Below are 15,879 nucleotides of genomic sequence, written 5' to 3'. Positions count from 1 at the left end.
GAGGTTCTCTGCTGGGGGATTCATCCAGTGGAGGTTCTCTGCTGGGGGATTCATCCACTGGAGGTTCTCTGCTGGGGGAGTCATCCACTGGAGGTTCTCTGCTGGGGGAGTCATCCACTGGAGGTTCTCTGCTGGGGGAGTCATCCACTGGAGGTTCTCTGCTGGGGGATTCATCCACTGGAGGTTCTCTGCTGGGGGAGTCATCCAGTGGAGGTTCTCCGCTGGGGGATTCATCCAGTGGGGGTTCATTCTCTGCTTGAAGGGGGGGTGGGGGTTCATCCAGTGGAGGTTTGTTCTCTGCTGTGGGATTCATCCAGTGGAGGTTTGTTCTCTGCTGTGGGATTCATCCAGTGGAGGTTTGTTCTCTGCTGTGGGATTCATCCAGTGGAGGTTTGTTCTCCGCTGAGGGATTAATCCAGTGGAGGTTCGTTCTCCGCTGGGGTATTCATCCAGTGGAGGTTCGTTCTCCGCTGGGGCATTCATCCAGTGGAGGTTCGTTCTCCGCTGGGGATTCATCCAGTGGAGGTTCGTTCTCCGCTGGGTGTTCATCCATTGGAGGTTCGTTCTCCGCTGGGGGATTCATCCATTGGAGGTTCGTTCTCCGCTGGGGGAGACATCCATTGGAGGTTCTCCGCATAGGGGTTCATCCATTGGAGGTTCGTTCTCTGCGGGGGTGGGGTGTTCATCCAGTGGAGGTTCTCCACTGGAGGATTCATCCAGTGCAGGTTTTTCGCTGGGGGATTCTTCCAGTCGAGGTTCTCCACAACAGGTCCGCAATTGGCTCTCTTAAACTATAACGAGGCATTTTTCTGATTACATGATGGGAAACCTTTTACTTAGCATTGTGTTCTTTTTTTTTTTCCATTCTATCCTTTTTTAAGTCGTCCTTGTGTGTTTAACTTGATCGCATAGTTTAAAGTAATTCAAAGCCAATAATTCTTCTTTTTTTTTTTTGCGCCAATAAAAACCGTAATTTCCTGTGTAGTATATTAAACCCTTATTAGGGTTTTTGTATCTGTTACAAGTACACTTGCCTTCGAGGAAGCACCCATGCTGTTAAATAAAAATTATATGCAGCTGATATATTGTTATATTATAATTTTAATTGGAAGCAAATGGTGGCCCCATTTATGCTGCTAGGTTTTTTCTTCTTTTATTTTTGTGGCATATACTTGCCAAAAAAAGTTAAAAAATAAAAATGTAAACAAAAGAACACTAGCTTTCCAAGGCTGATGTATTGGCTTTGCCAATGCATGCTTTATTTTTGTAAGCAAACCCTATCATAACTGACATTGCCATGATTTGACGTTACTTGAACCAGTCAAAAGACGTATTCTAATGTCCTAGCCAGTTTGGTGTACTAGAGCCAAGTTATGGTAATGACAAGTTAAGGCCACGTAATGCTTCAAGAATCCTCTTATGTTTGCAGTGGTATACTACTGTTATGTAATGGGCAGAACCTTACTGTAGTTCCTTTGACACCTACAGTTACCGTGCCTCCACGCCTACAGGAACTATTGCTGTAATCAAGTGGCAGCCAAGGCTTTGCTTGACTACAAGAAGCAGGACCGGCAGGTGGAGAACTTCCTGCGCCTTTGCCAGGAGTCCTCATTTAGCCGCAAGCTGGACCTTTGGAACTTCCTGGACCTGCCCCGTAGCAGACTGGTCAAGTACCCACTACTGCTCAAGGAGATCCTGAAGCACACTGCTGCGGACCATCCTGACCAAGCATCCCTGCAAGAGGCTGTGAGTACATTTTAATCACTGGCGTTCTCCTCGCACGTGCCCATTGGACAGCCATGCATTCATACAGTTAACCATAGTCCCAGGCATTGTCCTGTCTGGCTATACTAACCAAACACTACTAAGATCTGCAGGTTACCTGTCTGTGTAGGCCAACAGTCCCCCCTAACTCAGCTTCTGAAACATAATCAACTGTTGTAGTACAAGACTTGTATTGTATTGTAGTTTGGTACGTAGGGAATGCTGCAAAGTAACATGTTAGTGACCAGGCATCATGTCAAGTTAAACTTGTTGGAGTATTTCAAGTAGTTACTTTCAAGGCATATTTTAATTTTAAGCCTTGTAAGTTGCCTGGTGTGTAGCTATTCTGGAACCCAGGGCTAGTGGTTAATCCATTGGTATTGTTGGTTATTGCGATTAGTCATGTGCTCTCAAGATAAACACATTCCAGTTGGGTATGATCCTTAGTGGGGGCTATGTGGTTTCATGAAAATGATTGGTGAGATAGATAATAAGCTGGAGGAGTTTAGGTGTAATAAGGATGGTAGTAGTAGTTCGCAATCTCCCCTCTTCACAAGTAGTTGTGGATATATAGTATCTTCATAAATACTCCAAATAATCCTGAGTTGGTGCTATTTTGATATCACACACCCTACTACCTAGAGTGCCAACACACTAGACCACAAAATCCATTGTGTACATTACATCAAAGAAAGATATCACAGTGCTCAAATTGAAATACAAAAAGTATGATCAGTCCATACAGAAAGGATGTCTGTAGATATTTCAATTCTGTGGTTTATTACTGAAAAAAGCCAGTTCTGTGATCATTTATACATCTGTTATTGAATAACAGCGAGTGGTCTCTTACAGAGATGGCTGGGCGGTCACGTAACTAGTTAGCATGGAGGAGCCTCGTTTGTTATCCTGATCACTGTCTGTGTGGCTGTTGATATTCAGGTGCAGAAAGTTTAGACTTCTTTGTGCCTCTGTTGTGGTTACACCTCTGTTGTGGGTACTCCAGGCTGGAGACTGTACTGTTGTGGGTAGTGATTCACTCTTCACAAAGTCTGCGTGTGCAGATCATCCTGGAGCGGCACCTGAAAGAGGAAACCACCCCAAACCAGATCTGTGTACCTTGTTGGAGTGAATCAAGGTGTCTCTTACTCCTCTCTGCATTTTTACAAGCCTTATCAGTGCTGCTCTTTACTGTTCCGCCCACCAGGGAAAAATAAAATCAGAAAAAGGAGAGGGGTCACCCAGCTTTCAATGCTCCAGTACCTTGTTTAGCTCGTGCACACATTTTAGCACTGTGACATGTCATTCACTAACCTGTATCATGCCTTGCCCATCTGTCAGTTCAGGATATGAGTGAAACAACGAGAGAGCCAGCTCTAAAACAGTGGGCTCTTCTTAAACAAACTATCTTGGGAAGCCACAAGCCCTTCACTAACACCGTTCCACATATAACTGGCCCCTCCCTATCACAGACCATGTGTCCCACTCCCATCACACTTCCTGCAGTCACAGGAAGGTTGCAGCCCAGCCTGACAAAGATTGACACTCCACTCCATCAAGATCCTGTGATGGACAGTCTTGTTCTGTGTTGGCAATTGAATGAGGTTGGGAAACTTATAGTGAAAATGACAATATGTTAACAGTTTACTGAGTAAGGGATGCTTGCTCCTCTTTAAACTCGGTGGCATCTGTTCTGTGTGAGAAGCTTGTTCTGCTGCAGCAAATGTCTGTGTATAAATGTATGCCTGTGCCTCTTCTGCACCTTTTATCAGACCTGTAGTGTTTCTTAGAAACACTTGGGCAGATGTAACCTTGCTCATGCACTAGTGGCTGCAGTTTTCCTTTGCTTAAATTCCTGTACCATCACTTAGTATCTGAAACGTCAGCAGCTGGGCAGGCTTCCATGAGGGCATGAATTTGTAACCCCAGCATCATTTTCTAACTTGTCCTTCGCCTTTTAGATCGCCTTGATCCAAGAAATTGTGGGCCTGATAAACAGTAAAACGGGGGAAGCAGAGTGCCAGTACTACAAGAAGCGCCTCACCTTTTTGTTTGAGTCTCGGCAGGACTGCTTACTGGCTCGCTCCAAGCTCCTTCACTGCCACGGAGAGCTGAAGAACAATAAGGGCCAGGTTTGTATTCATAGTACTGCAACTAATGTATTACTGCTAGGCGGCTGCTTTTTCTTTGTTGTCTAAATATTTTTTATTCATATTTAGAATACAGCTAATTTGTAAAGAGTTGGCAGTGGGAATCCTGTTTGGGCAAGGGTTAGACTTTCAGGGAATATTTTGTGCTAGACTGGTGAGGACATTTCCTGTTACAAACACTTCCTTTAGAAGATTAGTTGCAAGACCCTTTACAACCTTATACTTCACCTTTTCCTCCTGCATGGAAACCTCTGCATGTTTCAAGGCTTACATCTGTGTCTATCAGACTACATTTGAGGGGCCCCAGGATACCCTGGCTACTGGGTACCAACCGTGGTGCTTGAGGTAATTGTTCCTGAAATCTTAGGGGTCTGTGCTATTATGGCTCTACGAAGTGAGTCCAGTACAACCCATCCTGGACTTAACTCTTAGGGTAGCAAGTGCCAGCCGTCACAGGTTTCTCATGGAGTTAATGTGGAGAGCATGAGCTCACTACTCAACAATCAACCTACAGAACAATAACTTAATGTCCAGCCAAGTGCTTCTTTTATGGAAAAATAAAGCACTTCAAGCTCGCAGCAGAACTAAATACTATTCGAATCAGTAGGAACTTAACCCCAGGTTGTAATCAGTTGCATTTAACAATGGGGTGCCACACCACTGCTTCCAACGTCCTCTTTCCCTGCTAGGTCAGGATTCTAGGTCTACAGTCCCCAACAAATAGACTTGGGCATCGATCAGTTCAGGTGCAGATGATGTCAAATGCTGCTCCTATTGGTCAAATATGCAACTCAATTTCTTTCTTCCGCTTCATCAAAAGTCTCAAGCATGCACAGCAGGCGCATCTTCGTGTGCTCTTCTCTGGTTCTAGGTGCAACCTAAGCCCTGCAGTCACCTCCTGGTTATGAAAGCTTCTGTAGCAGTGTGGCAGATGTAGTTCTTGCTGCTGCCCTCACTGTGGATTCTCATGTGGGGGAGGGAGTAGTTGACCCAGTATTGGAACTTTCATGGATTCCCAGGCTTTTGTATCATTCCCCATCGTCGGAATGGGAGTCTCGGTAACAAGATAACATAGCAGTAGGTACAAAAGAGCATAGCATATCCGCCTCTTTTTGTAAAAAAGACCAAACTAGGCATCAGCCAATCAGAAGAGCCTCACCCCATAGAACCCTCCTGAAGGATCCTCAGAGCCTCAGATTTTCTACCGCACGTTGTGCTTAGGGAGTCTCCTTTGAGCTCTGCTCAATCTACTCTTTCAGAAGTTTTTCTTCAGGATTTCTCTTAAAAATTGTTAGCTGTCCCTTCCAGGATGTCTGATAAGGAAAAGAAGAAGGCCCTTTTCAAGCCATGTTCTACCTGTGGCAAGAAAAGATTATTTGTTGAGGATAAGCATAAAAATTGCATCTACTGACTCTATCCTGATCATAAGGCTGCGGACTGCAAAATCTGCCACACCTTTTCAACCAAGACTCTCCGGGATCGTGAGGGTAGGCTTCTTACATGGATCCAGAAGTTGAAGTCCAGAAGAGACACAGGCTCCAGTGACAGTGAGAACTCTTCATCAGCGTCATCGACTAGAAGGTCAGTCAAAAGGGGTAGGGGCTCCCCTTCTCCTTCTATGGAGCATCCTTCTAAGGCCTCAAAGAAGACCCCCAGAGAGTCCGAGAGCCAAGGTCCAGTCGAATCTCCTCACCATGGTGAAAAGGAGCGGGTAGGACCATCTATGCCTTCTTCGGGTATGAAGACTGATCCAGCCTTCAAAAATCCCTCTTCTAAGTCTACTGGAAAGTCTAACAGAAGTTCCACGTCATCTACGATGAAGGCGTCGTCGACAAAGGAATTGAAGCCTAAGCTTAAAATGGTACCGTCCACGGGCTCGTCCACGGGACAAATGACGTCGACGGTATCGGCGACGAGGAAGGAGTTGTCGACGGCAGTAATAGCGTCGACGACGAAGATTTCGACAACGGCAGCGACGTCGACGAAGATGCCGACAACAGCGACGTTGACTAAGATGTCGACGACGAAAGTGTTCGTCGACGGTGGTGACGACGACGTTGTCGGCTTCGACGACAACATTGACGATGACGACGACAGGGGCTTCGACTGTCTCATCGACGACTGCATCAACGACGTCCATGTCGTCGAATGTTCTTTCGAAGTCGACGACGGCAGTATTATCTGCACCAGAGTTGACGGGATCGTCGACTATTTTATCGTCTGAGAAAAGAAATAAGATTTCTATGACCAGGATTACACCGGACATGACCTCTCCTAGGAAAGTTACCCCCTTGCCTCCAGCTCTACTTTTGGAGGAGAATGACGATGAATCAGAGGATGACGATCAGGACTCATATGACTATGCAAACAGTCCATCCCAGCTTCTGGTTAAATGCCAAGAAATGGATTCTGACGGAGAATACAACCAGAAAAGTGGTTATCATTATCATTCTGCCCAGCCACAACAGTACTCGAGACAAGGCATGGTGTCTGTACCATCATCTTTCTTGCAGGACCTTCACAACATGCTGCAGGATTACAAGTCTAGATGTTCACAAACTGCTGCTGCTCCAATTGCGCAAGCCATGCCTGTCCCTGCAGCTCCAGCAATGGCTGCTCCCGAATTGCCGGCCCAGGTGTCATCTTAGCCACAGACACCGGTTATACAGGAGCCTTCAATACCATTGGACACCCAAGATGATTCCTCGGATGAGGATCAAAATTTTCATGACGGATCAAGGTACAGAATGGGAGGAATGTCATCCCAGACCCAGCATCTCCATGTCTGGATCCGGTGGACTCCCCGCCAGCGGATATAGGGGGGTTTCATAAACTAATGGAGAGAGTGGCTGGCAGATTCAAACTATCAATGCCTTCTGTTGCCACCAAATGTTTCTTATATGATTTTAAAGAACCTTATAAGAAGACAACAAGATCTATTCCTATTGTCCAGCATCTTTGGGATGAAGGCCTTAAGGCAATGAAGAATCCAGCGACGGTGGTCCCTGTACTACCGCGCCTCGACAAAAAATACAAAGCGCCTGAGGATGGTCCGGCGTCTTTGATGGGACACCCGAGACCGGACTCGGTAATTTCACAAGCGGCACAAAGGAAGAAACGCAACCCCTCAGCTCCTTCGACAACTCCTCAGGATAAAGAGGGCAGGAGGTTAGACAACGCCGGGAAGAGGTTCTCTTCAATGGAGAGTCTTCTAGTGCGGGCAGCAAATGCCTTGGCGATATTGGGCAGATACGATCGCCAACTATGGTGTGATGTTTTGCCATATTTGGATCAACTTCCTTCAGAGTCAAAGACAGAAGCTAAAAAGGTTTTGCAAGAAGGGGAGGCAACATCAATGGAAATCATAGACTGTGCCATGGACATCGCCACAGCGGCTTTTCGTTCTTTGGCTGGGGCTGCAGTCCCTCGTCGCCAGGGATGGCTTAAGGCGACTTTGTTTAGACCCGAAATCCAGAATAAGATCCTGGATCTACCTTTTGATGGAGAGGCATTATTTGGAAAATTGATAGATGACACTCTCCAAGATATTAAAAAGGATACTGAGACTGACTGCTAAGTCTCTGGGTACGCTTCAGTACCGTAAAGCTCCTTTTAGAGGTTCCAGAGGCAAAAGCAACACCTACAGAGGCTCTTGTCAGCAGCAAGGGTACTCATCATATGGCTCAGGTTCGCAACAGTACCGCCAACCTTATCAGCAAAGGCAATGCCAGTCCTTGAATTTCACAAGACCTAATAACAGAGGAAAGCAGGCTCGCCGAGGATGTGATACGTCCAAGAGACAATAGCAGCCTCCTGGCTCTTCCTAATGTACCCACCTCCGCAGGATCATCAGTAGGAGGCAGGGTGACACAATACCTTCAGAATTGGTCCAAGATAACATCAGACCGATGGGTGATAAACATAATTCGAAAGGGCCATACTTTGGAATTCACACAAATCCCACCATCCAAGCCCCCTGCTGCCATTCCATCAAAGCATCTGCGTCTTCTGCGGTTTGAAGTACATCAAATGCTCCTGAAGGGTGCTATAGAGCCGGTCCCCTCCGCCCAAAGGGGAGAAGGATTCTATTCCAGGTTCTTCCTGGTAAGGAAGACGCTAGAGAAATGGCGCCCCATTTTAGATCTCAGGGGGCTCAACACCTATCTCATCTCCCTGTCTTTCCGTATGGTCTTTCTTCAAGACATTCTCCGTCTCATCAAACCAGGGGATTTCATGGTCACCCTCGATCTCGAAGATGCATACTTTCATGTGCCGATTCACCCAGCACACAAGGTTTCTACGATTTACAGTAGCCAAGAGCCACTTTCAATTCAGGGTTTTACCCTTTGGTCTTCGCTCAGCCCCGAGGATCTTCACAAAGGTGCTGGCACCAGTAGCAGCGTTTCTTAGGAGGAATCACTTTCAGGTCTTCCCTTACCTGGACGATTGGTTGCTGAAGGCTCCGTCCAGGGAGGCGGTGAGGGAAGCGGGTGAAGCATGTACAAACCTGTTTCTGAACTTAGGTCTCACTTTAAACAAAGATAAGTCATCTCTGGTCCCGTCCATGACAGCACGCTTCCTGGGAGCCATCTTGGACTCGAATCTCAAGAAAGCTTTCCCAACCTTGGAGAGGCAGGAAAAACTGCAGACCATGGCGCTAGACTTACAAAGAAGGTGTCTTTCTACAAATCTCTTCTGGGGTTAATTCCTTCATGCATTCCTCTAATTCCACACTGCAGATTGAGGATGCGTCCTCTTCAGGGGCAACTGGACATCCAATGGAAACAGATTCACGGGTCGTTCGACGACAGGGTGACCATCGTTTCGGCAATGAAAAAAGCGGCCTTGTGGTGGACAAAGCAGGAAAACTTGTCCCAAGGTCTATCCTTCGTAAGCGATCCGTCTCCTCAGGTGGTGACGACGGATGCAGCATTGGATGGTTGGGGAGCAGTACTGCAGGACCTGCCTGTCAATGGGCATTGGTCTCCTCAGAACCGTCTTATGCAAGCAGGCTTCACCACCGAGGATCATTGGGGAATGCACTTTCGATAGCCTGGTCAAGGACATTTCTAGGTAGACGTTCTGAGTCTGGACCTTCTCTTTGGTCTTCCAGGATAGTTAAACAGTTTCTCAAAGGATTGTTCTGTGTCTATCCCCGGTGAGGCCTCTGCCTCCAACTTGGCAATTGAATTTGGTCCTCACTCAACTCATGAAGGGCCCATTTGAACCAATACATTGATCAGACATGAAATTTCTTTCATGGATATTGGCTCTCCTTCTTGCCCTCACATCAGCAAGACTCATTGGAGAGTTGCAGGCTCTCACAATCCAAGAGCCGTTTCTCCAATTCAAAAGGTATACAGTAATCTTGAGAACTAACCCAAAGTTCATACCCAAGGTGCCCTCGGACTTCCACTTAAATGAGCCGGTTATTCTTAAAGCTTTCTTTCCTCCCCCTAGTACACCAGCGGAGAGGTCACTGCATTCTCTGGATGTACAACAGTGCTTAAAATTCTATTTAGATTGCACCAAGGGATTCCGTAAATCCTCCAAACTGTTCGTTGCTTTTGGTGGTTCTTGCAAAGGCCTCCCCCCATCAAAATAGGGTATTGCGAGGTGGATTACAAGTGCCATTCTACATTGCCATACTGCAGCCGGTAAGCCACTGACCAGCAGAGTTAGAGCGCATTCCACAAGATCAGTGGCTTCTTCAACAGCTGTCTTCGCGGGAGTGCACATCAGACATTTGCAGAGCTGCGACTTGGAGCAGCGTGCACATCTTTACCAAGCATTACTGCTTAAAATCCTTACAACAGGAGTACACGGCTGTGGGCCAGGCGGTCCTGAGGAACCTCTTCCACTAATTGGTGAGCTTTCCTTTCTATCCCACCTTTCTTTATTCTGCACATTTTGTATCTTCATGTATTGATGGCTATTGCAATGTATATTTATGCCACAAAATGTGTTTTGTTCGGGAAACATCATTTACTACGAAGGAATTACCCCGCATAACGTTTACCACGCGTCACTCACCACGAAAAGGTCTTTGCCACGCGTATGCCTGCAACGTCCGTCTTTACCACGCGAGTTGTATTCCTTCCTGTCGTTCTGCCTGTACGATCTGCGTGGGCTTGGGGGGGGGGGGGGGATTTAGGGGCTGGGGGGGCTAGGGGGGAGTTGGGGCGGGGGGGGGTTGGGGGGGGGGGGGGGTCCGCCCAAAAAAAAACCGGATAATAATAAATAAATAAATAAGAAAACTTTAAAAAAAAACGCTCTACAATGCCTCAAAACGAACAAGGAAATAGCCTCACCAACAAGGAGACGTGTACGTCATAATTGAAGTCCTTTCTCAGTTTTGATAGACGTGTTTTGACGCTTGTTTCCGTGGTCGGTGGAAGAAAGGGCTGATGGGGGAAGACGTACAGGGGTCAGATAAGAATCTAAACTTTATTAATTAAGGTATTATTTAAGCGCATTATGAAAAAAATAAAAATAAAATGTAAGGGAATCTGTTGTTTTTAATTGTTTAAAACATCGATCTTTTCCTTCGTACTGCATGTAGCCTATCAGCATCGTTATGTAAATTTAAATGAGACGTGAGATGTTTCGTAACGTTAATTTTGCGGAGTAAAAACATGCGTTGTCAAATGCTGCGTGGTAAAGACACATGCGAACTAAAGTTCGCGTGGTAATGCCATGCGTGGAACTTGTCTTCGTGGAAAAATCATATATTCGTTTTGTATTGCCAACTGCTTGCTACTCTGATACAAACGCATGGGAATCTATGAAAGTTCCAATACTGGGGCAAGAAAACAAGTTACTTACCTGTAACTTTGGTTCCCTAGTTTTGGTAACTTTCATAGATTCCCATGCGCCCACCCACCTCCCCGAGGAAAGCTCAGCCTTCAGCAGATCTGGTGACTTACACAACGGCTATGAGGCTCTGAGGCTCCTTCAGGAGGGTTTTTTGGTGTGAGGCTCTTCTGATTGGCTGATGCCTAGTTTGGTCTATTTTACAAAAAGAGGCGGATATGCTATAAAAGGGAATGAGGCCTAGGCCTTTTGCTTTTTCTTTTGTACCTACTGCTATGTTATTTTGTTACGGAAACTCCCATTCCGACGACGGAGAGTGATACAAAAGCATGGGAATCTATGAAAGTTACCAATCCTGGGGAACCAAAGTTACAGGTAATTTAACTTGTTTTCTTCCTCTCCTTTGGGGGCCCCAGCGACAGCTTTGCTTTGGGATGGTGTTTGCGGGATGAGATCAGCGAGGCAGATCTGTGCAGAAACCTTTGTCTTCAGAAACAACTGCCTTCCCAGCAGGTTAACAGAGTGAGTAGTTGTGGGTTCTGGTCCGCTCAGGTTTTTCAGCATTGTTGGCGAAGCGGGCATCTCGGTAATGCTTGATCTTTAACAGTCTTTGCGCTGCTAACACAGGAACCATGCAATGAGACCAGGGGACCCCTTCAGTGTTATGATCACACCTGGCTTCTCTTTCTGGAACAGTCCGGCTTATGTGGGTTCTCCACATGCTGGCAACATGGTGAGCTTCACCTGACCATCTCTCCTACTGCAGGGCCAGGCATGCATCTTCTCTCTGACTGCTTCTAGACACTACCGAAGGAGTCAAACGTCCTCCAGCAGAAAGTTCAGGTTTCAGGCAACGTGCCTTCACCTCAAGGATACTGTTCTCCATCATGATCTTCCAGAGTATCTTCCCATTCTAATGACACCCTCTCTTCAGGTGTACCTACATCTTTAACAAGTTCTACTTTGTAGATCTCTCAATTAGACTATATCCCCATATTCTATGATCTGTTAATTTTAGAAACGCGTCAACCCTCTATTTCTATTAATATGGAGACTCTACGAAAAAGAGTTTTCCCAGAAATTTGCTCCTTCTTGTACCAGGACTAACGTAGATTATGGAAGAAATATTTTGAACACCGGCCATGACCCACTTGGTGAGAAAGTACAAACCCCTCAAAGAAGATCCTGTTTTTCAGCTTTTGAAACTAAATCCGACTGATATTGTTACTGCATATTGTGGGACACCTATCTTTGCTCCAGAGGTTTCATCAAATGTGATACTGTTGTAAAGACTGTTCTGGAATTCCTAATGGCCTGTACACGTTATGCTACCAGGAGGACTCTTCTATTGAGCGTGACAGCAAGAACCATAGTGGTCTAGACTCCAGACCTATGGGCCTTGTCTTCAGAACGGATTACCTTATGTTACTGTGGACCTGGACACAAGCTAATATCTGTGATCTTGTGGAGCAAGTAGAGAATTTGCACCGTCCATCTATTATTATGGAAAATAAATCCAGTCTGTCTTCCATTCATTCGTTCAGTGGTGCGCCTCATATATAGAGTCTGCAACGGAAATCCGACTCGCAATCTTTATTGTAGGCATTGTTTTTAAATAAGGACCATTTTGGAGCTTGTAAAGCATAGACACTACTAAAGATCTCTTCATCCTTGTTGGTATTTACAACAAAATAACCTGAATTACTAAAAGAAGCAATTGTTTTTTAAATTCTTTTACTCTCAAAATAAGGATTAAAAATGAAGAGTGTTGTTTGCAATGAAAGTGCATGTGGGGGGTAGTTGAAGATAAGGACGAACTCTAGATCATACCTTCTGAATGTGAGGTGCTTTAAGGAAAAAATATTAAAAACAGGGTGCATCTCGTGTGTGGTGTACGAAAAAAAGGGGTGCTGAAGTTCAATGCTTTTTTAAATATTGAAAGGATTCTTGAAAAAAATACTCTGGTGAAGTGGTAGCTAAAGTAAAAAGAGGAGCGCAATATGCCGTTGACCTTCTGCACCTTCGAAAGCCAGTGGAGCAGATGCTGTGGAGAATCTCATTATGTAGCATTCGTTTACACAAAATGTAACCTCCCCGGGACCATTACAGCAGGTGTATCATGGAAGCACAAAGTATGGGAAATTCTATGTAAAAGCCAGAGGTACTAGGATATAGACTTGTAGAGGTGTCATTTGGTCTTTAGGAGAAAGCGGTCTATCCATCGCAAAGCAGAGGTTCCTAACCACTGTGACTAGTGTCGGGGCAGAGACCAAACTTTTTAGGCCACATTGAAGGTGCAGGTTGACTAACTAATGAAGGTATTTTCTGGAAGGAAAATATAGTAAACCTTGCTTTTCAGGAAAAAAAATAGTTACTACTGGGTGCTATTGACTAAAATGAATTGATCACAAAACATCTTTGGTGAAAAGAATGGGCAGATGTTTTCTATCAGTGGCTGCTACAATAAGACGACCTTACCAACCGCTGTGAATTTTGGTGAAATCATCACATCCACTTTTTATGTTTTGGCATCGTAGATAGTTTGAGGGGCACCCATCAAGCAATATAGAGTGATTCTTGTTTTCAGTTCCTTCGTTTGCTTTACTATTCAAACTTTGTGGCCTGACATGCATTTCTTTTAGATAATGGTAATTGTGTTGGCCTATATCTGTCACTTACATAATTCTCAGTAAAACACATAGGGCATCATTTTAATGGAGGTGTAGTACTGCCATGTTTGGTGAAAGTGGAACCTAAAGCCTTGGCACCACTTTTATTTATTGAAGCAAACTGTGCTTCTGTGTAGTCCAGATGCAGACAAATCTCCATTTTACTTTTGAAGCAGATCACAAGGTTTGTGGAAATACCAGACCCAGCCGTAGCTTTTTTTTTTGTTTAGGTATCCCAGCTACCGCCATAAAAGCAGTTTAACTTTTAAAATACTCACTGAAAATGTTTTCATCTCATGCTTTTTCAGATTGGTTGAGCTTTGAAGGCCAAGTCTCTGCAGCTACATATGCACTTTTCTCCCAAATCGAAATAAATAAACTCATCGACCAAGACTAACAAGTTACTTACCTTCGGTAAGGGTGGATACTCTACCTAACAGATTCCACAACTTTTGAATTTTCTGAGGTGCTAGACTTGATCAGGAACGTTAACTAGCAATTGCTTCTGTGCGCCAATAGGTAGCATCATTTTGCTCCTCAGCAGCCTCAAACCTACTCTAGATAGGATGGCAGGGAGTCATTCATCGGGGCTACCCCTGCACACTAACTCCAGTTTTCTTTTGAAACTCTTCAGTGCCCTCAGATGAGGATTGACTGTGACAGATTGCATAAGAAATGACAGTATGCAAAATCTAACTTGGGACCTTATAAGAACACAAGATGTCTACTCCATAGAATCGGTGTGAGGGAGGGCAGTCAGAGTATGCAGTTGGATGGAACATCCACCAGAAAGAGCTTTATCAAAAGTAAGTAACTTGTTCTTCTGATGGATACCTCTAAGCACAGAGTTCTTACCTTTTGAATAGATACCAATACAATACTTTCCAAAAGTTGGAGGGTCTAAAAAATGTGGACTTACATCAGTAAGCCCAGTAAGACCCAGTGGACGAAATGGCCCTCTCCGAGTACTGGATTGTTGAGTCAGAGATGCCTGTTGAAGGTTCACAGCCACCCATGTAGCAGCCTTGCAGATGTCCAATACTGGTGATGAGCATAGCATGCTTTTATGCACTAGACAATCCACATAGACGAGGCTCTCTTCTGAACCGCCTTTCACTTCTTAGCAAAGGCGATACATAGATGGTTATCCACCCAGTGATCCTTGGTATGCATGATGTAAGATCTAAAAGCTGTTTTGATGTCCAATAGATACAGCCTCTCCTCTTAAGAGGGGTTTGGTAGATGGAAAAAGGCTGGGAGAGGGATAGAATGTCTCCTCTGTATAACCACCTTCGGCTGAAAGGAAGCACACATTTGATGTACCAATTTGTCAGGGAAGAAGGTAGTATACAAGTGTTCGATGTACAGTGCCTGTAGCTCACTGACCTGCAGAAGTAGTTTCTCAAAAAGAGGAACCAGGAGCTTTTTCCCCAGGTCCTGCACATGTCCTCCCAATTAGGATCTGCAAAAAATGAAGGAATGTGCAGTTCCTAAAGTGGAGGTGAATGAGGGAGTGATCAGGTCTTTTATAGATTGCCCTCACACACCCCGAGGGATGTCATGCTTCATCATAGGGCGTTTTGCTCCTCGTCGGGCCGGCGCTGCAATGCCTGACGGATACCCGCGAAGGGTCTGTTACCCGGAGATCTTTTTATGAAGCCGTTGGGTGTGTGGGCAAGGAAGTGAGTGAGTGGTGCAGAATAAAATAGGTCTGGCACTGTTCTACATAATGAATTGTTTTCTGAAGGTATACTACCCTAACTAAAATTGAGTGATCCCTGTCTGGGAGTAATGATCCTACAGGGTCTGTCTAGTGAGAGTGGTCAATATGTTTCTTGCCTTACAGCCCCTGGCGGGTCTAACGGCAATGAGTCAGGACCCGTGTACTAAAAAGTGAGAGAGAGGGGGTACTCTTGACTCTTACACTACTGCAGCGCTGTTGCAGTACAGCATTGTATAACTAGCGGTGCTGTCTGGAGTCATTTTGAAACCCAGATATTAAAGGAATAGTGCAGATGGGATCAAAATGACAGAGCACTTTGTGGCAACTAGCGGTCGTCCTACCCCTGCTCTGAGCCCCAAAGAAGTAGTTGCAAGAAGATACACGGTCTTAATGGTTAGCAATCTCAGTGAGGAACTTTGCATAGGATCAAGGGGCATGCACATCAAGAACATAAAGACCAAGTTAAGTTCCCATTGGAGCCTCATAAAGGGCACGGAAGTGAATATTTATGTGAGCCCTTTTACGAAACTCCTCACAAGTGGTGTCTTGAATGACAAACGTTGACCGGGCAAATGTTGAAAAACCAAAAGAGACTAACTAATCTATAACAGTGCCCGCTGCATCGCCTTGCAGGGCCAGCGACAAAGAAAACATCAGACAGCTTGGCCTGAAGAGGGTCAACCTGATGATCCCTGCACCAAGTCACAAATTTACCCAACGACCCGAATAAAATGGATTAGGTGGACAAGCTCCGAGCCTCAAG

At 45.3% G+C, this 15,879-nt stretch overlaps 1 protein-coding gene across 3 annotated transcripts in view; it reads left to right on the top strand.

Annotated features, from left to right (window-relative positions):
* The window catches only part of LOC147684387 (rho guanine nucleotide exchange factor 3-like), a 233,101-nt gene that overhangs the window by 191,588 nt on the left and 25,634 nt on the right, over positions 1-15,879 (top strand). For all 3 annotated transcript variants that reach the window (XM_086940313.1, XM_086940315.1, XM_086940314.1), the window contains 2 exons: positions 1,489-1,746; positions 3,723-3,893. In XM_086940313.1, the coding sequence (XP_086796439.1) occupies positions 1,489-1,746; positions 3,723-3,893 (429 nt within the window). The remainder of the gene's footprint in view (positions 1-1,488; positions 1,747-3,722; positions 3,894-15,879) is intronic.

This window comes from Lissotriton vulgaris, chromosome 10, assembly GCF_964263255.1.
Source record: "Lissotriton vulgaris chromosome 10, aLisVul1.2, whole genome shotgun sequence".
Lineage (NCBI taxonomy): Eukaryota > Metazoa > Chordata > Amphibia > Caudata > Salamandridae > Lissotriton > Lissotriton vulgaris.
Note: the sequence above shows the minus strand (reverse complement) of the source record. Positions and strands in the feature narration are given on the sequence as shown.